Raw genomic sequence first — 24,983 nt, forward strand, 5'->3', positions numbered from 1 at the left:
GCTGAAACTCCAATACTTTGGCCACCTCATGCGAAGGGTTGACTCATTTGAAAAGACCCTGATGCTGGGTAGGATTGGGGGCGGGAGGAGAAGGGGACGACAGAGGATGAGATGGTTGGATGGCATCACTGACTCCATGGACATGGGTTTGGGTAAACTCCGGGAGTTGGTGATGGACAGAGAGGCCTGGTGTGCTGCAATTCATGGGGTCGCAAAGAGTTGGACACGACTGAGCGACTGAACTGAACTGAACTGAATAGCCACTAAGGAAAACAGTATGCAGGGTCTTCAAAAAATTAAAAATAGAACTACCAGACAATCCAGCAATCCCACTTCTGGAAATATATCCAAAGGAAACAAAAACACTGACTTGAAAATATATCTGCACCACCATGTTCATAGCAGCATTATTTACAAAAGCCAAGACAGGGCAACAAATTAAGAGTCCACAGATGGATGAATGGGTAAAGCTGTATCTATTAGGTTGGTCAAAAAGCGCAGTACAGAAAAAACAGAACGAACTTTTTGGCCAACCCAAATACATAAAGTGGAATCTATTCAGCCATTTAAAAATGAGGAAATTCCACAAAAATTATATATATATATATATATATATAAAAGAGGAGATCCTGTCTTTTTGACAACATGGATGGAATTTGAAGGCATTAAGCTGAGAGAAATATGTCACAGAAAGACAAACATTGTATGATCTCACATGTGCATTCTTTAAAAAAAAAAAACAACTGAGAAAAAGATCAGATCTGTGGTTTGCCGGAGGCACGGGGGCTGGGGGAGTGGTCAAAAGGTACAAACTTCAGTTATAACACAAGTAAGTTCTGGGGATACAAGGTACAATATGATGACTACAGTTACCACTGCTGTATGATACATATGACAGTTGTTAAGAGAATATACGATAATTGTTAAGAGAATAAATCCTGAAAGTTCTCATTACAAGGAGAAAATTTTTTTCCCCATTTTTTTTATTGCAGTTATATGAGACGATGAATGTTAACTAAATTTTTTGTGGTAATCATTTCACAATATGTAAGTCAAATCTCTATTCTGTACACCTAAAATGCATACAGTAATTAATATGTCAATTATATCTCAATAAAACTAGAAAAAAAAAGACTTATCTTCCTTTGATCTAGGATTACGCCAACAAGTAATTATTTGATAATGTGTACCAGTAAAATTCCCTTGTTGCTCAGCTGGTAAAGAATCCGCCTGCAATGCGGAAGACCTGGGATCGATCCCTGGGTTGGGAAGATCCCCTGGAGGAGGGAAAGGCAAACCCACTCCAGTATTCTGGCCTGGAGAATTCCATGGACTGTATAGTCCACGGGGTCGCAAAGAGTTGGACATGACTGAACAACTTTCATTTCACTTCACCAGTAAAATTAAAGTAATACGTAACATGAAATCTGACCTGTAGTGACAGTCGGCTCGAACCCGGAGTTTCCACTCTCGGTGGGAAACCCACCACTCTTCTTTCCACTCTTCAAAGACCTTTCGCAGGATTCTTTGTTCATAGTAAAGCCTAAGGCAGTAAAATTAAAAAATCAGAGACACATCTGATGTTGGAGCTGATATCTATTCCCAAATTACTGTCTCCTATGGTCATTGCTTTCTCATAAAAAACTGTGGCTCATCAATTGATAACAGGTCAAAATCTTCAGTTCAGTTCAGTTGCTCAGTCGTGTCCGACTCTTTGCAACCCCATGAACCGCAGCACGCCAGGCCTCTCTGTCCATCACCAACTCCCGGAGTTTACCCAAACCCATGTCCATCGAGTCAGTGATGTCATCCAACCATCTCATCCTCTGTCGTCCCCTTCTCCTCCTACCCCCAATCCTACCCAGCATCAGGGTCTTTTCCAATGAGTCAACTCTTCACATCAGGTGGCCAAAGTATTGGAGTTTCAGCTTCAACATCAGTCCTTCCAATGAACACCCAGGATTCATCTCCTTTAGGATGGACTGGTTGGATCTCCTTGTAGTCCAATGAACACCCAGGATTCATCTCCTTTAGGATGGACTGGTTGGATCTCCTTGTAGTCCAAGGGACTCTCAAGAGTCTTCTCCAACACCACAGTTCAAAAGCATCACTTCTGTGGCACTCAGCTTTCTTCACCGTCCAACTCTCACATCCATACATGACTACTGGAAAAACCATAGCCTTGACTAGACGGACTTTTTTTGGCAAAGTAATGTCTCTGCTTTTAAATATGCTATCTGCTACTGCTGCTGCTGCTAAGTCGCTTCAGTCGTGTCCGACTCTGTGCGACCCCAGAGACGGCAGCCTACTGGGCTCCTCTGTCCCTGGGATTCTCCAGGCATGAACACTGGAGTGGGTTGCCATTTCCTTCTCCAATATGCTATCTAGGTTGGCGATAAAAGATCTACTTAAACTAGAAATAAGGCTAAAAAATGTTATACTCTAGATCTTATCAATTAAAGAGGTGAAAGTAAAAACTCTGACTTCTCAAATACAGTGAGTTGAGAATTAACAGTCTCAATTTTTTCATTCCCAGGACTGAAAAATATTTGATTAGTAAAAGACAGCAGCTCCACTTCTCATTTACATACCCAGGAGATTAAAAGTTATAAAATAAGCAAATGCCTAATGGCATTCCTAGGACTTAACAGAAAAGAGTGCATTAGTTTAACTGAAATCTGGCCAGGAGATTTATAACAAGAGCAAAACAGAAGCAAGATAAAATAAGAAGAGAAAAACCTACTAAGAAAGAAAACAGCGGGGCAGTGCGAGTGTACTGATGTTAACAAGCATGGTCAAGAAGACTGGTTACTCGGGACCTGTCAGTCACTCCAAATTTTTCCTGGTTCTGCAGGTTACCTCACTCAGTTACAGGTTTTAAAAAACTGGCTGACAAAAATATACACAGAGAAATTAAACTCCCACTGTTCGCTGCAGCACTATTAACAATAGCCAGAACACGGAAGCAATCTAAACGTCCATCAACAGATAAGCTGATAAAGAAGGTGTGGTACATACATACAATGGAACACTATTTGCCCACAAAAAATGATATAATGCCATTTGCAGCAACATGGATGACCTGGAGATTACCATACTAAGTGAAGAGACAGAGAAAGACAAATATCCTATGACATCACTTTTATGCAAAATCTTTTGAAAAATGATACAGATGAATTTACCTACAAAACAGAAATAAGGCTCACAAACTTAAGAGAATGAATTTTGGGTCACCAGGAAGAAGGGAGAGGGTAGAGGGGTAGACTGGAAGTTTGGGATGGACATGTACACACGGTTGTATTTAAAACAGATAATCAGCGATGACCTACTATATAGCACAGGGAACTCTCCTCAGTATTCTAAAATCACATAAATGGAAAAAGAACTTGAAAAAGAATGGAAAAAAATAAAAATGAAAATAAAGAAATTCACCTATTTTCATAATAATAAATAAAAAGAGAAAATCACCTCAAATACCCATCAAAAGAGAACAGCTTAAGTTCTAATCAATGTCAAATTCAATCAACGATGCATAGTCATTTTTTATGAATAGAATTAAAGATACTGAAATGGAAGGTATGCCAGAAAACCTGCTGGATGAAAAATAAAGCTCGAGGCTAGGAGGAGAAGGGAGAAGGCAATGGCAACCCACTCCAGTACTCCTGCCTGGAAAATCCCACGGACAGAGGAGCCTGGTAGGCTGAAGTTCATGCGGTCGTCGTTAAGAGTCGGACACGACTGAGCGACTTCACTTTCATGCATTGGAGAAGGAAATGGTAACCCACTCCAGTGTTCCTGCCTGGAGAATCCCAGGGACGGGGGAGCCTGGTGGGCTGCCGTCTATGGGGTCGCACAGAGTCAGACACGACTGAAGCGACTTAGCAGCAGCAGCAGCAGGAGAAGGGGGCAACAGAGGACGAGATGGTTGGATGGCATCATCAACTCAATGGACAGGAGTTTGAGCAAACTTGGGAGATGCTGAAGGACAGGGAAGCCTGGCCTGGCATGCTGCAGGCCACGGGGTCTCAAATAGTTGGATACGACTCGGCGACTGAACAACCACCACCACCACCTCATGGTAGGTAAAATGTGTAACTTCTTAAAAAAAGTTATTAGTAATTTTTGTATTTCCAGTACCCATGTTAGAATTAATATAATACACACCAAATAAATATGTATAAAATGTATGTATGCATAAAAACGTGTCTATATGCATGTACGTGTACATACAGATATTATTATATTATACATATTAAAATACTGAAAGGACCTCCAGAATACCAAACTGTTACTAGCGGTTCTCTCTCCGGGAGGCATTACAGGAGATTGGTGTTTCCTGTATTACAGATTTCTTTTGTTTGAAAAAATTTTGAACAGCTTTGTCCATAACTTTTAATGGAAAAGAACCACACCCCTTTGCACAAGTACTTCCTTCTACCATCGACTCTATCCATCTAATTCCATTCTTTTCCAAAACCTCACTAAAATAACAGCAAATACTTTAAAAAGGTGTAAGCCCACAAAGAAAGAGAGTGGCAACAGCAATGCTAAACAAGAGACGCCAACAAATCTCAGACAACAGAGAGCAGGCAGGGCAGCTGGCAGGGAGAGCGAGCGGAGCTTCTGGGGGCACAGACCCAAGAAAGGTGCGGGAATGAGAGCCATCAGGAAGTGCGGAGCCCTGGGTTGGCATGAAAACACACGACTGTTCTGCAAGCCTGTGAAGAAGAGATTAGGTCCCTGGATCCCACTATTCACTCGGGCACAGACTCAGGCTCATCTCTGGAGAGAACGAACCCGAGCGGCCCTGGACTCTCCCACACCAGGCAGAGCTCAAGAGATGGTCCTAGACGGGGAGTCTGCACAGCGAACAACGAGACCCAGTCGCCTCCTCCGCCTGCCGCAGGCCTGTAACCACGGCCTCCACTCCACTCCACCTCAACCCAGGAGGAGTCTGGAGGACTCTCTCCTCTGGGGAAACTGATCAGCCTAAGGGGAAAAGCCTTCAGATACTGAACGATGGAGGTCTCCCCAGGAAGCTGCCAAAAGCCTAAAGGGAACCCCTCAGTTTACAAGTCCCTGTGCACACAAATATAATGGATGCATCTATCTTCTAAATTTGAGTTTTAGTGCCTAACTCTTCAACACAGGCTGGCAGTAAAAGGATCTCTTGACGTTTGAGGAAAGGCTCTCACATGCGACAGTGAACAAAAGCACACACAAAAAAGAAGCTTAGAAGAAAGAGCAAAAATCTTAAAAATGATTCACTATATTAACCTCAAAAAGTTATGAGCCTCGAGGATATTATTATTATTATTTTTTGAAGTCTTTATTGAAGTTGTTAGCATATTGCTTCTATTTCACGTTTTGGGTTTTTGGCTGCGAGGCATGTGGAATCTTAGCTCCCCGACCAGGGATCAAACCCACATTCCCTACACTGGCCGGTGAAGTCTTAACCAATGGACCGCCAAGGATGTCCTTTTTTTTTTTTTTTAAAGGAACATTCATAGAACAAAAAAAAAGAACTCTTGGAAATTAAAACTATGATGGCAGAAACGAAAAAAAGCAAAAGATCCACAAATAGTTAAAACAAAGAAAGGTGACAGGCCTGTAAGTCACAGTAAGGACTCTGGTTTTTACCGAAAGCAGGATGGGAAGCAGCCCTTGGCCTGTGTAGAGAGACTGACTAAGGACAAGGCTGGAAGCGGGAGACCAGGGATGAGGCCCCGGAGGCATTCAAGGGAGACACAATGATGGCCTGAACCACCGTGGTGGCAACCAGAGGTGCTGAAAGGAGCTCGGGTCTGCATCTATTCTGAAGGCTGAATCAACGTGATTTTGGAGTTTGGTGCTGCAGCTGGGGTGTGAGGGAGTAAGAGCTGGCGAGGAGGACACCCAGGTTTCTGACCCGAGTCTCCGGAAGGATGGGTGTTTCCTTTACTGGAGAGGTGAAGACTCAGCAGGGAGGCCTGTGAGGAAGACCCAGACTCTGGCTACGGACACGCTGAGCTGTGACGTCTCTCTCATGCAGGGAGCCATGTCAGATGGACAGCAGTCCAGAGTTCAAGGGAGAGTTCTGGGCGGGTGGGTACCCCTGGGGAGCATCTGGGATTTGATGAGGTTGCCGTGAGTGGGACGCAGACAGAGGGGCAGTGCAAGGACTGGGGGTGGGGGCTTAGGTGAGGAGGAACCAACAGGAGAGTAGAAGGAGCAGAGGTGAGGGGAGACTGCGAGAGGATGGTAACCTGGACGCTGGGAGAGGAAAGGGCTTCTCAGAGGAGAGAACGGTGGGCTGCTAACGCTCCCCAGTTAAGCCAAGTGAGAGGAAATTTAAGAATTCATCATTGATTTTAGCAAATGTAGTGAACTTTCTAAAATCAATAGTAAATTCTTAACTGAGCAAGGCAAAGAAATAAAGGAAAATAATAGAATGGGAAAGACTAAAGATCTCTTCAAGAAAATTGAAGATATCAAGGGAACATTTCATGCAAGGATGGGCATGATCAAGGACATAATCAGTATGGACCTAACAGAAGCAGAAGAGATTAAGAAGAGGTGGCAAAAATACACAAAAGGACTGTACAAAAAAGGTCTTAATGACCCAGATAAACACAATGGTGTGGTCACTCACCTAGAGCCAGACATCCTGGAGTGTGAAGTGGGCCTTAGGAAGCATTATTACAAACAAAGCTAGTGGAGGTGATGGAATTCCAGCTGAGCTATTTCAAATCCTAAAAGATGATGCTGTTAAAGTTCTCCACTCAAAATGTCAGCAAATTTGAAAAACGCAGCAGTGGCCACAGGACTCAAAAAGGTCAGTTTTCATTCCAATTCCAAAGAAGGGCAAGGCCAACGAATGTTCAAACTATCGTAAAATTGCGCTGATTTCACATGCTAGTAAGTTTATGCTCAAAATCCTTCAAGCTACATTTCAGCAACGTGCGAATCAAGAACTTCCAAATATACAGATGGGTTTTCAAGAAGCAGAGGAACCAGAGATCAAATTGCCAACATTTGCTGGATCGTGGAGAAAGCAAGAGAGTTTCAGAAAAACATCTACTTCCACTTTACTGACTACACTAAAGCCTATGACTGTGTGGATCATAATAAACTACGGAAAATTCTTAAAGACATGGGATACCAGACCACCTGACCTGCCTCCTGAGAAACACGTATGTGGGTCAAGAAGCAACAGGTAGAACCAGACATGGAAAAAATGACCAGTTCAAAGCTGGGAAAGGAGTACAACACGGCTGTATATTGTCGCTTTGCTTATTTAACTTATATGCAGAGTACATCACGGAAAATGCTAGACTGGATGAAACACAAGCTGGAATCAAGGTTGCCGGGAGAAATATCAATAACCTCAGATATGCAGATGACACTACCCTTAGGGCAGAAAGCAAAGAGGAACTAAAGAGCTTCTTGATGAAAGTGAAAGAGGAGAGTGAAAAACCCGGCTTAAAACTCCACATTCAAAAAACTAAGATCATGGCATCCAGTCCCATTTCTTCAAATAGGAAGAGAAAAAGTGAAAGCAGTGGCAGATTTTATTTTCTTGGGCTAAAAAAAATCACTGTGGATGGTGACTGTAGCCATGAAATTAAAAGACACTTGCTTCCTGGGAGAAAAGGTATAACAAACATAGACAGGGTATTCAAAAGCAGAGACGTCACTTTGCCGACAAAGGCCCATGTAGTCAAAGCTATGGGTTTTCCAGTCATCATGTACAGATGTGAGCTGGATCATAAAGGAGGCTGAGCACCAAAGAATTAATGCTTTCTAACTGTGGTGCTGGAGAAGACTCTTGAGAGTCCCTTGGACTATAAGTAGATCAAACCGGTCAATCCTAAAGAAAATCAACCTTGAATATTCACTGGAGGACAGATGCTGAAGCTCCAATACTCTGGCCACCTGGCAAGAAGAGCCAACTCATTGGTAAAGACCCTGATGCTGGGGAAGACTGAGGGCAGGAGGAGAAGGAGACAGCAGAGGATGAGATGGCTGCATAGCATCACCAATTCAACGGACTTGAATTTGAGCAAACTCTGGGAGGACAGGGGAGCCTGGCGTGGTAAAGTCCATGGGGTCACAAAGAGTCAGACACAATTTAGCGACTGAACAACAAAAATGACCTTACAAAAGTAAAAACAGTTTTGGTGTCAAGGTGGAAAACAAAAACCTCATGAGATAAATTTGAGACTACAAAAAAAGGTGCTGGAGAGCCTGGGGATGTTCAGGAGACGTGACGTGAAGGGCAGCAAAGAGACAGAGAACTAGCTGCAGGAGGAAGAAGCATCAAAGAGTTGGTTTTTTTCAGGACAGGAAAATAATAGCATTATATGCCGGCACAAATGATCCAGGAAAGAGGTAAAAATTAATGCAGAAAAGAGAGGGGGGAAAAAACCTGCTAGCGTGATGGCCTGGAGTAGGCACTAGGAAATGCAGCGCAAGAAGATCTTGCCAGAGATGAGAACGTGGACAGTTCATCTCCCTCACAGTAGGGAACGCGAGTCCCGTGGCGACAGGTGCTGGCCGTGGGCAGATGCAGTGATGGTCTCCTCTGTTACTTCTATTTTCTCAAGAAAATAGGAAGCAAGGCCTCGGTTAAGAATGAGGAATAAATATTGATAAATTAAATACTATAAATGGACATGATGTTTTTATCTACTTCCCAAATTAGCTGAGTAATTAACTCAGATCTTCTCTTCAAAAAGAGAAGTGAGAACTTCCTACTTAAAATGGCCTTACCTATGGACCCATACTATATTATTTTTGCCCTTACTAATTCAGTGGTTATTCTGGTTGCATATATTAATAATAAAACATAAAACAACTATAGTTTATAGAAGTCAAAAGATTCTCTAAGCACATAAAGGCATTATTCTCAAACTTCTGGTATGATATCATTCTCTTCTAATGTTCCTAAAAGTGAGAAATAAATAATTCAATATGGGAAAATACCAAAAAAAGGGGGAAAGATCAATATGTCCAACCTTGCCCAAAGTTATAACCCACTTGATTTAAAAAGAGATTGCAAGTTGAAAATACCCACTCCATCACAAAATTCAAAGTCAATGAAAACACAGTATCAGAATTATAATTCTGGTGGATGCTTAGAGAACAAATCTTCTCAGTTTTACCATTTGAGAAACAGAGGCCCAGAGTCGTAACTTAATCCCAGATCAAGTGATTATCTAGGGTCTGGTTAAGAACCAAAACTCGGGTCTCCTAAAATCCAGCCCAGCATCCTTTCCTTGATCCCTGCGCCACTCAAGTACGAAGAAAGGAACAAGGGTACAATATGAAAGCTCTGATGCAGTGAGGCAGACATGGGTCACAGAGACCCAACACCCCCCGCCCAGCCTCTACTTCCTCACCAGCATCCAGCAGAAAGGCTGGGAAGGTTTTCGGTCCCAGCCTCTTCTGTAGCTAAAGAGCCCAGTGACAGAGCTCTAGCCAATGAGACAAAAGTAGCGTGCAGCTGGGGGTTTTAGGCAAGTTCTGCCTCCCTGATAAAGAGACAAGTCTAGCTGACACCGCCCTTCCTTGCCCTTTCTGTGAAAAGCCAGAACAGTCATCCTGCAACTATGCAGTGTCAACTCTGAGGATAAAGGGCCAATATGCTCAGGATGGTGAACTGAAACGTATCTAAAAGTTTGAGTCTCTGATGATATCCCCAAACAGCTGTTGTTCAGTCACTAAGTCGTGTCCAACTCTACGTGACCTCACAGACTGCAGCACACCAGGATTCCTTGTCCTTCACTATCTCCTGAAGTTTGCTTAAATTCATGTCCATTGAGTCGGTGACGCCATCAAACCCTCTCATCCTCTGCACCCCCCTTCTCCTTTAGCCTTCAATCTTTCTCAGCATCAGCATCTTTTCCAACCAGGCTGTGAGAAAAACCAAATCCTGATTTGCATAAGCCATCTTCTGACTTTCTCTAACTTGGAGTCAAATGCATTTCTAACACAGTCAGCATTTCCCAATACTTGGTATATAAATAGGTATTACTTGAAGAGGTTTCCAGTTAAACAAGGCAAATTTAAGTTATAAAAAAATTAAGCAGAAAAAGGATTTGGGGAAGAGAGTGAAGGCAGCAACATAGTTTTTCAATCTCTGAATCCTTATAAAACACACAGAGAAACCATGCAGAAAAACCAAAAACTCATGTATCAACTACAACAAAACCAGGTGCCAAAGTAACCCTAAAAACCCAAAATGCAAGCAGGTGAGGACAAATCATCGAAGTCAAAGGACCACCATTCATAGAGAAGAAAAGTGGGGCTCCTGGACACAAAGCCTTTGTGTCCTTCATTTCTTTGATTACAGGAAACAGCCTTCATTCAGCCTCTAGGATCTTCCCTGCATTCCAATGGGCAGATTCAAGCAGTCATTAATTAGGGAAGGGAGAAGATGGGAGACCAAGGAGTAAAGAAGAGTCAAGAGCAGCCTTGGGGCAGGGTCCTGCTTCCCCATCAAAGGACCCACATGACAGTATCTCTGAGCTGCCCTGTGGATATTAAAACCCCCTTCAGCGGGGAGAAGTTATGCTTAATACACAGCATGTAGACCCCAGACTAGCTAGACCTGAAGGTTAATGACGTGGACTCCTACTTGCCTCACCACTAAACCCATCAGAAGAATGTCCACAAGCTGATCACGCCCTCCTTGAACAATTATTATAAAACTTGTCACTGTCTTCGCCAAGTTGGGACACTTGGTTTTGCGGGATTAGCCCGTGTCCCCCTTTGCCTGGCAAAGCAATAGAGCTATCCTTTTCCGCTCACTCGGAATTCTGTGTCCAAGATTTGATTCAGCACCAGAGTACAGAGAAGCTGAGCTTTCGGCATCAAAAGGAGCAATGAAGGTGGTTTCTGAGGAGCCTGAGAACAGGAGAACCTAAATCAGCCAATAAGTAGTCACTGCAAAGTGTGGAGGCCCAACTTGAGACCAGCAGCTGAAACAGGGAGGAGTTTTGTGCTCTCCAAAATCAGGGCTCATGTGAGAGCTGAAGGTGCTGACCTCAGATCCTACAGTCCCAAAACCAAGCTGACCTTAAAAACAGACAGGGATTCGTACTGAGGAGGAACTGCTGGGAGCAGAATCGACTCTGAGTAGGAAAGGGACAAGGAGACAAGGAGACAGAGGCTCACACCAGGTGTGGTGCCCCACCGAGCAAGCCACCACAGCTGCGGACAGCACGGAAGGGCCGGAAGAGGGAGCTCTGCGACAGTAGGAGGCCTAACCACAGCTCACTTCACTCTAAGAGTCCAGAGAAATTCATTCCACATAAAAAAGAGCGACAGAAAAGTGAGGTCAAATTCTATACAAGTTACTGTAGGAGAAAAGAAAAGGAGAATAACAGGCCAATGGACAAAAGATTCTTGACAGTCCCTTGGAAAGAAAGGAGATGAAACCAGTCAATCCTAAAGGAAATCAACCCTGAATATTCACTGAAAGGACTGAGACTGAAGTTGAAGCTCCAAAGCTTTGGCCACCTGATGCGCAGAGCTGACTTACTAGAAGAGACGTTGATGCTGGGAAAGACTGAAGGCAGGAGGACAAGGGGACGACAGAGGATGAGATGGCTGAATGGCATCGCCAACTCGATGGACGTGAGTTTGAGCAAACTCCAGGAGATGGTGATGGACAGGGAAGCCTGGAGTTATGTGGGCCATGGTGTCACAGAGTCTGACGCAACAGAGCTACTGAACAGCAACAATGGACAAAAAGATAATTCCAGAAAGACATGCCACAAAACAGGAGGAAAAAAAAAAAAACAAGAAAACCACCAACCAACCCTATAACCTACCTCAAAATGAGCTAAAAGACTTAAAAAAACCAAAAATCCACACCCAGGTATATCATGTTAAATCTTCAAGAAATAAGACAAACACTGAATCTTCAAAAGAGCAACTGCATGCAAATGCGAGTCATGAGACGGTGGAGTATCTTCAAAGAACCGGGGAGAAACCTGGTAACGCAGACTTCCTATACCCAGTGAGGTATCTTTCAAAAATGAAAGCAAAGTAAAAACATCTTTAGACAAAATCTGAGAATTTCATCACAAGCAGACCTACTTTTTGACCCCTGGTCGGGGGAACTAAAGTCCCACATGCTACATGATGCAGACAAAAGAAAAAAATATTGTTCTGAAGATTTTAATACAAACTGCATTAAAATACCGTACAGTAGGGCACATGAACGGGGACAGCGGCAGGCAGAACTCAAGTGGTCAAAGGAGCCGACCTTGTCTGGGGAGAGGGCAAGAAAACCAATTAACATTAGACCCCAAAAAGTTAAACAAATTTGTTAGGGCAGTCAGTAAAAGAAGAATAAAAGAGTATATAACTTGCAAGCTAACACAGGGAAGATAAAATATTCAAGTAAAATAAAAAAAGAGTGGAAAAAAAAAAAAAGAGAGAGAAAAACAAGACTTCCTGTGTAACCCTGATTAGTTCTCCCAGTGGCAACAAGAAAGAAAGACACACAGAAAAAGCTTTCCTTGAAGGCAGAAGAGCTCCCCAGGCAGTGAAGGACAGGGCAAGGTCCAGGGGAAGGTGGAGAAGCAGAAGTGGACTATGCTTCATCCCCAAGGCTGGGAGGAGCTGGTGCCACCCCCGGAGCTTCACTGGTAAAGACCCAGGGAGATGATGGGAACAGCAAGGCCCTCACACCAGGTATACAGAGAAAAAGATTCCAGAGAACACAGGCAAAAGCTGAATTTGTTCGAGAGACTCTGAATCAAGCGACTTTGATATTCCAGATCAGGAAAGCTACTCTGTCAGAAAAAAGGAGAAGGTACAGCAAGGAGAGGGGGAAGGGGTGAGAACCTATAACATTTCAGCTTTTAAAAAACACGTTATAGAATGGGAAAGACTAGAGATGTCTTCAAGAAAATGAGAGATACCAAGGAAACATTTCATGCAAAGATGGGCTCAATAAAGGACAGAAACATCATGGACCTAACAGAAGCAGAGGATATTAAGAAGAGGTGGCAAGAATACACAGAAGAACTGTACAGAAAAGGTCTTAATGACCTGGATAACCAGAATGGTGTGGTCACTCACCTAGAGCCAGACATCCTGGAGTGTGAAGTCAAGTGGGTCTTAGGAAGCGTTACTACGAACAAAGCTAGTAGAGGTGATGGAATTCCAGTTGGGCTATTTCAAATCCTAAAAGATGATGCTGTTAAAGTGCTGCACTCAATATGCCAGCAAATTTGGAAAACTCAGCAATGGCCACAGGACTGGAAAAGGTCAGTTTTTATTTCAATCCCAAATGCCAAAGAATGTTCAAACTACTGTACAATTGCACTAATTTCACACACTAGCAAGGTACTGCTCAAAATCCTTCAAGCTGGGCTTCAATAGTACACTTCATTTCACTGAAGTAAGCAACAGTTCACTTCAACAGTGAACCAAGAACTTCTAGAAGTACAAGCTGGATTTAGAAAGGCAGAGGAATCAGAGATCAAATTGCCAACATCCGATGAGTAATAGAAAAAGCAAGAGAATCCAGAAAAACACCTACTTCACTGACTACGCTAAAGCCTCTGACTGTGTGGATCACAACAAATTATTGAAGATTCTTAAAGAGATGGGAATACCAGACCACCTTACCTCCCTCCTGAGAAACCTGCATGTGGGTCAAGAAGTAACATTTAGAACCCTACATGGAACAACTGACTGGTTATCAAATGCAAATCAAAACCACAATGAGGTACCATCTTATGCCGGTCAGAATGGCGGCCATCAAAAAGTCTACAAGCAATAAATGCTGGAGATGGTGTGGAGAAAAAGGAATCCTGTTACACTGTTGGTGGGAATGCAAACTAGTACAGCCACTATGGACAACAGTGTAGAGATTCCTTAAAAAACTGGAAACAGAACTGCCATACGACCCAGCAATCCCACTGCTGGGCCAACACACCAAGGAAACCAGAATTGAAAGAGACACATGTACCCCAATGTTCATCACAGCGCTGTTTACAATGGCTAAAGGACATGGAAGCAACCTAGATGTCCATCAGCAGATGAATGGATAAAAAGTTGTGGTACATATACACAATGGAATATTACTCAACTACAAAAAAGAATGCATTTGAGTCAGTTCTAATGAGGTGGATGAAACTGGAGCCTATTATACAGAGTGAAGTCAGTCAGAAAGAAAAACACCAACACAGTATACTAACACATATATATGGAATTTAGAAAGATGGTAACGACAACCCTATATGCAAGACAGCAAAAGAGACACAGATGTAAAGAACAGACATTTGGACTCTGTGGGAGAAGGCAAGGGTGGGATGATTTGAGAGACTAGCACTGAAACATGTACATTATCACATGTGAACTAGATCGCCAGTCCAAGTTCGATGCAGGAAGCAGGGCACTCAAAGCTGATGTGCTGGGAGAACCCAGAGGGATGGGATGGGGAGGGAGGAGGGTTCAGGCCGAGGGGACATATGTACACCCGTGGCTGATTCACGTCAATGGATGGCAAAAACCACCACAATACTGTATAGCAATTAGCCTCCAATTATAATAAATTTTTTTAAATCTAAAAAAAAAAATTGGGAAAGGAGTACAACGAGGCTGTATATTGTCGCTTTGCTTATTTAATTTATATGCAGAGTACATCATGTGAAATAGATGTACTCTGATGAACCACAAGCTGTAATCAAGATGGCTGGGAGAAATATCAAGAACCTCAGATATGCAGATAATACCACCCTAATGGCAGAAATCGAAGAGGAACTAAAGAGCCTCTTGATGAAAGTGAAAAAGGAGAGTGAAAAAGCTGGCTTAAAATTCAACATTCAAAAAACAAAGATATAGCATCTGGTCCCATCACTTCAAGGCAAATAGATGGAGAAAAAATGGAAACAGTGGCAGACTTTATTTTCTTGGGCTCCAAAGTCACTGCAGATGGTGACTGCAGCCATGAAATTAAAAGATACTTGCTCCTTGCAAGAAAAGCTATGACAAACCTAGACAGCATATTAAAAAGCAGAGATATCACTTTGCCAAAAAGGTCTGTTTCGTCAAAGCTATGGTTTTTCCAGTAGTCATGTATGAATGTGAGAATCGGACCATAAAGAAGGCTGAGTGCCAAAGAATTGATGCTTTTGAACTGCGGTGCTGGAGAAGACTTCTGAGAGTCCCTTGAACTGCAAGGAGATCAAACCACTCCATCCTAAAGGAAATCCGTCCTGAATGTTCACTAGAAGGAGTCATGAGGAAGCTGACGCTCCAATGCTTTGGCCACCTGATGCAAAGAGCTAGATCATTAGAAAAGACCTGATGCTGGGAAAGATTGAAGGCAGGAGGAGAAGGGTCGACAGAGGATAAGATGCAATGGATGGCATCACCAACACAACAGGCATGAGTTTGAGCAAACTCGGGGAGACAGTGAAGGACAGGAAGCCTGGTGTGCTGCAGTCCATGAGGTCGAAAAGAGCTGTACGTGATTTAGCGACAGAATAACAACAACCACATTCTCAATGGTTCTCAGTCTCTGAAACAGTTCATCCACTGGCCCCTCCTGCAGTGTCCTGACCCCAGTGTCTTCCCTGTGTGGTCCACTCTGGGCACTGCGGCCACAGTGACCTTCACCAACACCCACAGCAGCAGACGGCAGCCTAGACAGACTGAAGCTGTGCGACTTTCACTTGAGTATAGTTCACGCCCCTCGCCAGCGCCAACGTTTCTCTAGGTTCTGCCCCAGACCAAGTCAACCTGTTGGTCTCAACAGGGACCTGAAAGAGCTCATTTGCTTCTCCTGGGCACATACTTCTTCCCCCAGAGGGTCTTAGCTGTCCCAGTTTACTTATGATTCCTTTGTAACATTCACTCAGCCAGACTAATAGGTGTTAAGTTACCGTTATATTATCCTCCCCTCCTGGTGGCTGGGGAGGAGCAGAGCAGGAATGCAACACACGCCACAGTGAAGGTTACACACCGGCTTCGCACAAAACAGAAAGCTAGGATGAAACCCAGCGGAAGTCCGGTGTTCTGAGCTATACTACCTGGCTTTAGAGGGAAGTACTCTTCCAAAAGTCATTCGAATCCACAAATACAAGAACTTTCTGGCCACACATCTGAAAGAAGGAGAGAAAGGACATACACATTTAACAAGTCCATCTGGTTTGTATCATCAATTTTCTGGAAAGGAGACGGAAACTTAACGGTCCCAGGGGGTGGGATGCTAGCGTGAGTCGAAAGTGAATCATAGATAATCCTGCATCACACAGAACAAAGAGGAATTTGCTCTGTGACGCAGGGAGCTCAGCCTGGGGCTCTGTGACAACCTAGAGGGGTGGGATGGGATGGGGTCGGGTGGGAGGTGGTATATGGACACCTGTGGCTGATTCATGTTGATATATGGCAGAAACCAACACAATACTGTAAAGCAATTATCCTGCAATAAATATAAATTAAAAAAAAAAAACAGCACAAGATGGGACAGATTTAAAAAGCTAAAATTGAGATTATTTTTTAAAATACTTTTAATATAAATACTCTGTCCATAAAGATTTCAGAGTCGAGGAAAAGCAAGTGTACGCTGGTGCTTTTGTTCACATTCTTCCTGCCTGAAACACCTAGCAGAGGCCTGGCAAATGCCCACTCGCCCAGCAAGGTTCACCCTCAATGCTCACTCCTACGTGAAGCTTTCCTGGGCTCTCCCCAACCAAACAGAGCAAGGAGCTTGGTGCTCTCAGCCCTGCTCCCACCCCTAGAGTCATGTGCTGATGCAGAACCCCAGGAACCTGCTCGCAGGGGCCTGTCATTCCCTCCATACTCTGAGCCTGAGGGCAGGGACCGAGGCGCACAGCCTCCCCAGCACACTATCTGGAGCACACGGGGAAAATGAGCCTGCCTTGGGCAGTTAACCTCCAGGTTCAGCCTGGAACACTCGCCTTCCTCCTGCCCTTTACCTGCCTTAATCTTACTTATCCTTCAGGACTCAGCTAAACTCCCCCTCCTCTAGGAAGTCACCGCTGGCAACGCTGGGCTGGTGTGGCTGTTCTCGCCATGAACCTGTGGACCACATCTGCCCTCCTCACAGCACTCACCACACTTCACTGTTGTGGCTTGTCTGCCAAGCCTACTTGATTTTACACGTCCGTGAGCTCTTGCACTAGGAATGTCATATTCACCTTATACGCTCAGCATCTAACACAACACCTGGCCAGGCAGGCACCTGATAACTTTTTGCTGAATAAAAAAAAGGATACCTTTCAAAGACCTAATCAAGAGTAGCAGAAAATGATCATTTTCTTGGACCATGTTTAGACTTTTTCCGGAAGACTCTTTACAGCTTACACGTTGTGGGGCACAAGTGGAGACCATGAATGAAAACACTCAATGATGGTTTTTACATTTGCAGATTCCTAAATTTTCTGAACATTCTGTCATGAAGAACAGGCAGTGTGGTGTCCAATTAATTGAGATTAGAGAATAAGAATCACCCCCTTGTTTTAACCAAAAAGGGAGGAAAATGGCAAAGTTCCTGAGGCAGGGAACCCCTGGCAAGCTCACCTGACACGCAGTTCTCTTAGCCGGCCCCTTCGGGTCCGGGCCTGTGAGGGATGGTACTTCACTGGGTGACTGGCCCTAGATAGCTCACTCCGGCTCCCAGAGAATGCAGAGGACTTCTTTGTGGACAGTATCTTTGGAGAATAAGGTTTCTTTACTGCACTGTCCCTAAAAGACCTCAAATTTGAGGAGTAAAGGAGAAAAGGAGAGAATCAAATTATCTCTGCATGTGATGCAAATATCTTTTAACATACAAGTGAAATTAAATAGATAAGCTCATTGAGACAGAAAAGGTAATAACTCTGCTTCAAGGACAATAAGCTGCCCAATCTCTGACCAAAACACCCACCCTCAGGCTTCCCTAGTGCCTCAGTGGTAAAGAATCCGCCTGCCAATGCAGGAGACATGGGCTCGATCCCTGGTCCGGGAAGACCTCACATGCCTGGGAGCAACTAAGTCTGTTGTGCTCTAAAGCCCAGGAGCCACAGCTAGTGAAGCCTGAGCACCCTAGAGCCCGTGTTTCACGACAAGCGAGGCCACTGCAATGAGAAGGCTGTGCACCGCAATTACAGAATAGCCCTCGCTCACAGCAACTAGAGAAAAGCCTGTGTGCGTCAACAAAGACCCACTGCAGCCAAAAAACAAATTAAAATTATTAAAAGAAAAAACAAAAGAAATACGCATCCCATCTGGAGGTGGGTACTGCTAGATCAGCTCTAGGCAGAAACTACAGAGCTGCAGGGTACCTTGGAGATCTCAGTCCTAACACACACTTCTTAAACGTGTCATTTAAGGGGAATCATTTTCAAGTTAGAAACAGGTTTCTTCACATAGAAACAACCAGGAATGATTTCCAGGTTATGTGACTTTTACATCAATGTGAAACTACACACCTTGACGAAACACTAAATTTATGACTTTTAATCTCATTTTAGAAACATTAAGAGATCTTCTTATTGGTATGAACTCATGATTTTAAAAAACACATGTCAGAGATCTGCCTGCAGGAAATATCTAGTGCAACAACATCCCATCAGCAATAAGCAAACACGGAGCTCAAATATTGTTTCTGAAATGCCACTGCCTCCTAAGAGGACGTGGCAGTGCTTGGGAATGTGGCTGACTTTCAGGTCTGAGACGAGAAAAAGATAAGACAAGCCTGGACTATCTTACTGGATCAAAAAGTAAAGAAATGTTCAAAGGATGACAGGAGAATGTCAAAAGGACACAGGAACCAGCTGGAAAGGGCTCCCACTGGCCAAATCTGGGACAATTTCGGCAGTAACAGACTAAAACCCACTGAATAAAACAGGAATCCACAAATCCATGCTGAAGTAAGTAAATGAGTAAATTAATAGATGAAGAAAAATGGGAAGCTCTACTTTGCAGTAGAATACAACTAATAAACTTTTAAGAACCATCACAGGAATAACTGACTCAGATAAGAATCGTCAATGGATGTAAAAACAAGCGGGTGCTAGTCTGATGAGAAACAGGCTATTAATGTAGTTTCAACACATCTCCCCACAAAACACTTACTCACTTCTTTATAGTGGAGAAACCTGACAGACATCATCTATGCTGCTGCTGCTGCTAAGTCGCTTCAGTCGTGTCCGACTCCGTGCGACCCCATAGACGGCAGCCCACCAAGCTTCCCCGTCCCTGGGATTCTCCAGGCAAGAACACTGGAGTGGGGTGCCATTGCCTTCTCCAGACATCATCTATACCAAGTGATAAAAGTCAACATCAATGGTAACAGGACCATATCTCCTGATATTGATGTACTGAGAACACAACATCACTTCTGTGAAATTCTTACCAAAAATACATAACTTGAATTCATCATGAAGAAACACTGAGCAAATTCAAATATATCCATAAAAGGTAAGCTAAACTCTTCAAAAATGTTTAGGTCATGGAAAATAAGGAAATATTGAGAAATATTTCCAAATTAAAGGGGACTAAAAAGACAAAACGAAGGACCTCCCTGGGGGTCCAGTGGCTGACTCTGTGCTCCTAGTGCGGGGGGCCAGGGTCAACCCCTGGTCAGGGAATTAGATTCCACAGGCTGCAACTGAGACCCAGCACAGCCAAACGAACGAATAAATATCAAAAAGACAAAATGAAAAGGGAAGTTTTTCTTACATTTTGTTGTTTTCTTTCTGCTATAAATTATCATTTTGGGGACAACTGACTTCGATTTACTCACAAATGGTCCAGGGGAGGGAAGAAATATATAGTTTGATTCTTATTATTTGTGGTAAGTTCTATAAAGTCATCATAAGCAGTGAGTTAGTGAATATCCTGAACCACTGTCCCTACAGGAGAAGACATAGTTAGGTTCCTGCCAGCCTTTAAAGCGTTCTCATCGGGACTTCCCTGGCAGTCTAGTGGTCAAGACTCCACGTTTCCACCGCAGGGGGCGTAGGTTTGATCCCTGGTAAGGGAACTAAGATCCTGCATGCCAAAAAAAATATCATCAACTAATCAACACAGAGCCTGGTTTTATGTGTGCCTGTGTTTAAAGACACTATGCTTAGTACATACAGTGAGTCTTTAACACGGAAGTCACCGTCAACAGCCCTACAACTCATGCTTGCACAAAGTGCGTCTAACATACAGTTTTTAAAAAAATTATCTTTGGAAAAAAAAAAAAAAATTATCTTTGGCTGCGCTGGGTCTTCATTGCTGTGCATGGGCTTTCTCTAGCGCGGCCAGCGGTGGCTCCTCCTCACTGCAGTGCACAGGCTTCTCCTTGCAGCGGTTTCTCTTGTTATGGAGCACGGGCTCTAGAGGGTGGACTCAGGAGCTGGGGCGCACGGGCTTAGTCGCCCCGTGACACGTGGAATCTTCCCAGACTAGCATTGAATCCGTGGTCCCTGCATTGGCAGGCAGATTCTTAACCACTGGGCCACCAGGGAAGGCCTACACTTTCTTTTTACTTTTAGCCTCGTCTCAAGGCCGCATCTCAAAGAGCCCGATCCTGGGAAAGACTGAAGGCAGGAGGGAAGGGGACAACAGAGGATGAGATGGTTGGATGGCATCACCGACTCAATGGACATGAGTTTGAGCAAACTCAAGAAGATGGTGAAGGACAGGGAAGCCTGGCGTGCTGCAGCCCATGGTGTTGCAAAGAGTCAGACATGACTGAGCAAATGATCAACAACAAACAAGGCAGGCGGGATCTTAGTTTCCCGACCAGGGATTGAACCCGCATCCCCCCAGCACTGAGAGTGTGGAGTCTTAACCTCTGAACCGCCAGAGAAGTCCCCTACATTTTCTCCATAAGGTACAGCACAGTCTCCCTGCACTGAGGAACACTAGACAGCACTTCAGCACTGTGATCAGGGGCCACTTCGGACAGCAAAACCGTCAACAGAGAGCACAAACTGTGCAAACGCGGCCGTGCACAGACTGGGGAAAGGATCCGCACTCAGAGGATGAGCTGAAACAAGGAGGCAGAGCACGGCCACGTTTGAGCTCAGCCAGGAGCATGCGTATCGGTGACTCAAATGCTGTGCTCCCCTGCACGTGTCTACAAATGACACGAAAACACTGAGAGGAGACAGATGACAGAGATGGGGAGAAAGAGACAGAAGCAGATGAATGTGGTAAAAATGTTAACAGGAAAATCTAGGACAAGAAAGATATATAGTTCTTTGTCCTAATCTTGCAATTTTTCTCTCAATTTGAAATTATTTCAAAATAAAACATTAACAAAAATTTTTAAAATGAGGCTTTCATCCCACTCATTTTACTACAAAAATAAAAGAGGCTCTAAAAATGTTAAGAGCCTATGAAACAGCAAACTGATGGAAAAAGTGCTAGGTCGGTGCCCTTTTGAAGCCCTGTTACATCCTCAAACCGGTCATCAGAGTGGGAAGCCCATGCGTGAAGTCATCCCTGACCACTGCTCTCTCCTTTCATCAGACTCTGGGCTCCCCCTCACCAGCTAGTGAGTCAAGCAGCAGATGAACTATTTGCAGCTCTGCAAGTTTAAAGATCATAAAGATACCAACTCTGGTGTACGTGAAGTAGCCCCAGAAATCTAAGCTATTCTAACACCAAAAGGAGGAGATCACAAACTGAAACCACAGATGAGTCTCCATTCGTATGTGCCCGTTTCCCATCACAAGGCCTCATGATGACAGGAACCACTTTTATCTACTAACATATACTCAGCCCCTAACACACTGCCAGGCACTCACAGTAGGTAGACATATAAAATGTGTTCAGTTATGGAACAAAGGAAAGGCAGAAGGATAGAAAGAAATATGAAATAGATGCAACAGAAGGCACTTCAAAAACAGTATCAGAAACCCAACAATCATGAGGAACAGGGGAGGAGCCTGGTCTAATTCAGGACACAGGAATACAATCACTTTTTTAAAAAAGTGTCAACAGGAGGACAATGATTAGCCAAGAAACACAAAAAAATGGAAGTGCCAAGACATGAAAGAAGCCTACATGGCCATCGACAGATGAACAGACAGACAAGATGTGGTACATATATACACAATGGAATATTAGTCATAAAAAATGAAATAATGCCATTTGCAGCAACACGGATGACCCTGGAGATTATCATACTAAGTGAAATGAGTCGGACAAAGAAATTATCATACAATATCAGTCACACGGGGAATCTAAAATATGATATAAATGAACTTATTTACAAAACAGAAATAGATTCACAAATACAGAAAACTTGCTGTTACCAAAAGTGAAATGGATAAATTATGAGTTTGGGAGTAACAGACGCACACTTACTATAAAATAAACAACAAGGACCAACTGTATAGCACGGGGAACTATATTGAATATCTTGCAACAGCCTACAGTGGGGAAGAGTCTGAAAAAGAACATAGACATATGTGCAACTTAATCCCTTTGCTGCACACCTGAGACACACACAACACTGCAAATCACCTGTACTTTGACTGTTTTAAAATAAAGATTTAAAAAACAAAAAAGTGCCCAGGGGAAGGCACGCCCTGACCGATTCATTTAACTATTTACTTGGCGGGTGCACCCTGCAGGGCTGGTTTATTCACTCAGGACCAGGACCTACTGTAACGCGCTCAGCCGCACAGCCTGGGGCTTGTTGTTGCTGTTGGTCAGTCGCTCAGTCGGGTCCGACACTCTTCAACCCCATGGACTGCAGCACGCCAGGCTTCCCTGTCCTTCAACATCTCCTGGAGCTGGCTCAAACTCATGCCCATCGAGTCGGTGATGCCATCTAACCATCTCGTCCTCTGTCGTCCCCTTCTCCTCCTGCCTTCAGTCTTTCCCAGCATCAGGGTCTTTTCTAATGAGTCAGCTCTTCGTCGCATCAAGTAGTCAAAGTTTTGGAGCTTCAGAATCAGTCCTTCCAATGAATATTCAGGGTTGATTTCCTTCAGGAATGACTGGTTTGATCTCCTTGCGTCCGAGGGACTCTCAAGAGTCTTCTCCAACACCACCAAAAGCAGCAATTCTTCGATGCTCAGCCTTCTTTATGGTCCAACCCTCAAATCCATACATGACTACTGGAAAAACTATAGCTTTGACTATACGGACTTTGTCAGCAAAGTAATTTCTCAGTTTTTTAATATGTTACAAAGACAAATATGTATTCAGTGTGTTTCTCATATCTTACCATGAGAAAACAAGAATATTGACAGCTTACAGCAAGCATAGGACACTGACGCACACCCACTACTTATCCTCTACTTGGCTGCACACATGGTTGCCCAGAATAAAGGCTACATTTCTGAGGCTCCCCTACTCTTACCTTCTAAAATTAAGTTCTAAGACGATGTATAGGGGCTCATCAGGTAGCAGGTTCCTACGATCTACCTAAGAGCCACCCAATGCACACTTTGTCTTTGTATCTCCCTCCTACATGCTGCCTGGAATGGCTATGCGCTTGAACCGGGAGGACGAGGACCACCTCTCAGAGACAGCGGTGTGGACAGGGGGCAGGTCCTGGGTCCATAAGAACCTTACTGGACAGAACCATCTTAACCACCTGCCTCTAGACTTCCTATCTGTGAAAGGAAAATCACTTCTATCGTGTTTAGCATCCGTTACTTTGGATTTCGGGCTTCCCAGGTGGCTCAGGGTAAAGAATCAACCTGCCAATGCAGGAGACACAGGTTCAATCCCTGGGTCAGGAAGATCTCCTGGAGAAGGAAATGGCAACCTGATCCAGTGCTCTTCCCTGGAGAATCCCACGGACAGAGAAACCTGGTGGGCAACACTCCACAGGGTCACAAAGAGTTGGACATGACTCAGCAACTAAACAACAACTCTGGATTTCCTGAACCTGACCCAAACTAACAGAGCTGGATAGCTGCAAACAGAGTATGAGGCTTAGAGTGGTGAGAAATGAGGCTAGAAAATGGACTGTGGAGAGGCCTTGAAGGCAAAGCAAAGGAGCAGGGACTGGAGCCCAAAGGCAACAAGAGTCACTGGAAAGTTCTAAGTAGGGAGGGGGTGACACAGTCAGATTTGGATACTCTACATTCATCCTGGAGGTGATGTATCAACTATGTTCCCACACTGTGATTTCAAACTTCCTAAGAAAACTTTGGAATATAATATGGCTTCCTGCAGCAGGTAGGCATACACTGCTGGTTTCCCTGGTTATTTCTCATTGTAAACAAACTGGTACTTCATGCACTGAAGTGAATAGAAGTAACTGGCATGCTGTCAGGTACACCAGTTTAGTAAGCACAAGCCCATCTCCAAAAGACGCAGGGACCATTCTCAAAATTGAGGGTGTGGGTGAATCAGAAGTCCTACAGCCTTGAGAGGATTTACACTCTGGGTTCTAAGAGGGTCAGGGAATCATAAGCCTCACAACTGGTTTAAGGTGACTGTGGAATAGTAATGCACCAAGGAGAATAACAAAGGGAAACGCAAATCCTTCAGAAAGAAGAAACCTTCATAAACCTAGAGACAGTTCTATACAAAATCTGTAGTGTACACTGTCCAGCACACAAAGAAGCTAGACTCTGTGATTAAGGAAACAGAAACAACAAATCCACAAAGGCTTCAGATACTACAGAGATGTATGTCTGTGTATGTTATACATGTATATTCACATACATACACATACACTTTTTATTCACTCAGAGAAAGTTTACTGGACACTTATTGCTGGTGAGGCAGTAAGTATATAACGGTAAAAGTTTCTCAAGAGTTTATGGTGTATTAAGAGGACGAGAACACCAATCATTAAATGCTATGAAAAAGGTAAACTTCAGGTGTTATGGGAACACCCACACTGGGTGCCTAATCCACACCGGGGGGAACAAGGTGGTAAGAGGCTTCCTAGAGATGATACTGGAACTGAGTTTGGAAATCTGAGCAGAAACTAGTAGGGAGTTGGGAACTGGAAAGAGTTGGTGTGAATATTAGGTACGAGCAGTGTAAAAGTTCAAGGAGAGTTAAGG

The 24,983-nt window shown here is 43.8% G+C and overlaps 1 protein-coding gene across 27 annotated transcripts in view; it reads right to left on the reverse strand.

Annotated features, from left to right (window-relative positions):
- The window catches only part of SFI1 (SFI1 centrin binding protein), an 86,729-nt gene that overhangs the window by 57,689 nt on the left and 4,057 nt on the right, over positions 1-24,983 (reverse strand). For 12 of the 27 annotated variants that reach the window (XM_081542331.1, XM_081542332.1, XM_081542326.1 and 9 more), the window contains exons 3-5: positions 17,548-17,721; positions 16,035-16,106; positions 1,433-1,543 (exon numbers count right to left, since the gene is read on the reverse strand). In XM_081542331.1, the coding sequence (XP_081398457.1) occupies positions 1,433-1,543; positions 16,035-16,106; positions 17,548-17,721 (357 nt within the window). Of the gene's footprint in view, positions 1-1,432; positions 1,544-16,034; positions 16,107-17,547; positions 17,722-19,087; positions 19,266-22,314; positions 22,397-24,983 lie in introns of all 27 variants that reach the window. The other 15 variants (XM_081542341.1, XM_081542342.1, XM_081542337.1 and 12 more) reach the window with 6 other exon arrangements.

This window comes from Giraffa tippelskirchi, chromosome 11 (genome assembly GCF_054371585.1).
Source record: "Giraffa tippelskirchi isolate mGirTip1 chromosome 11, T2T-mGirTip1v1.2.pri, whole genome shotgun sequence".
NCBI classification, from domain to species: Eukaryota; Metazoa; Chordata; class Mammalia; order Artiodactyla; family Giraffidae; genus Giraffa; species Giraffa tippelskirchi.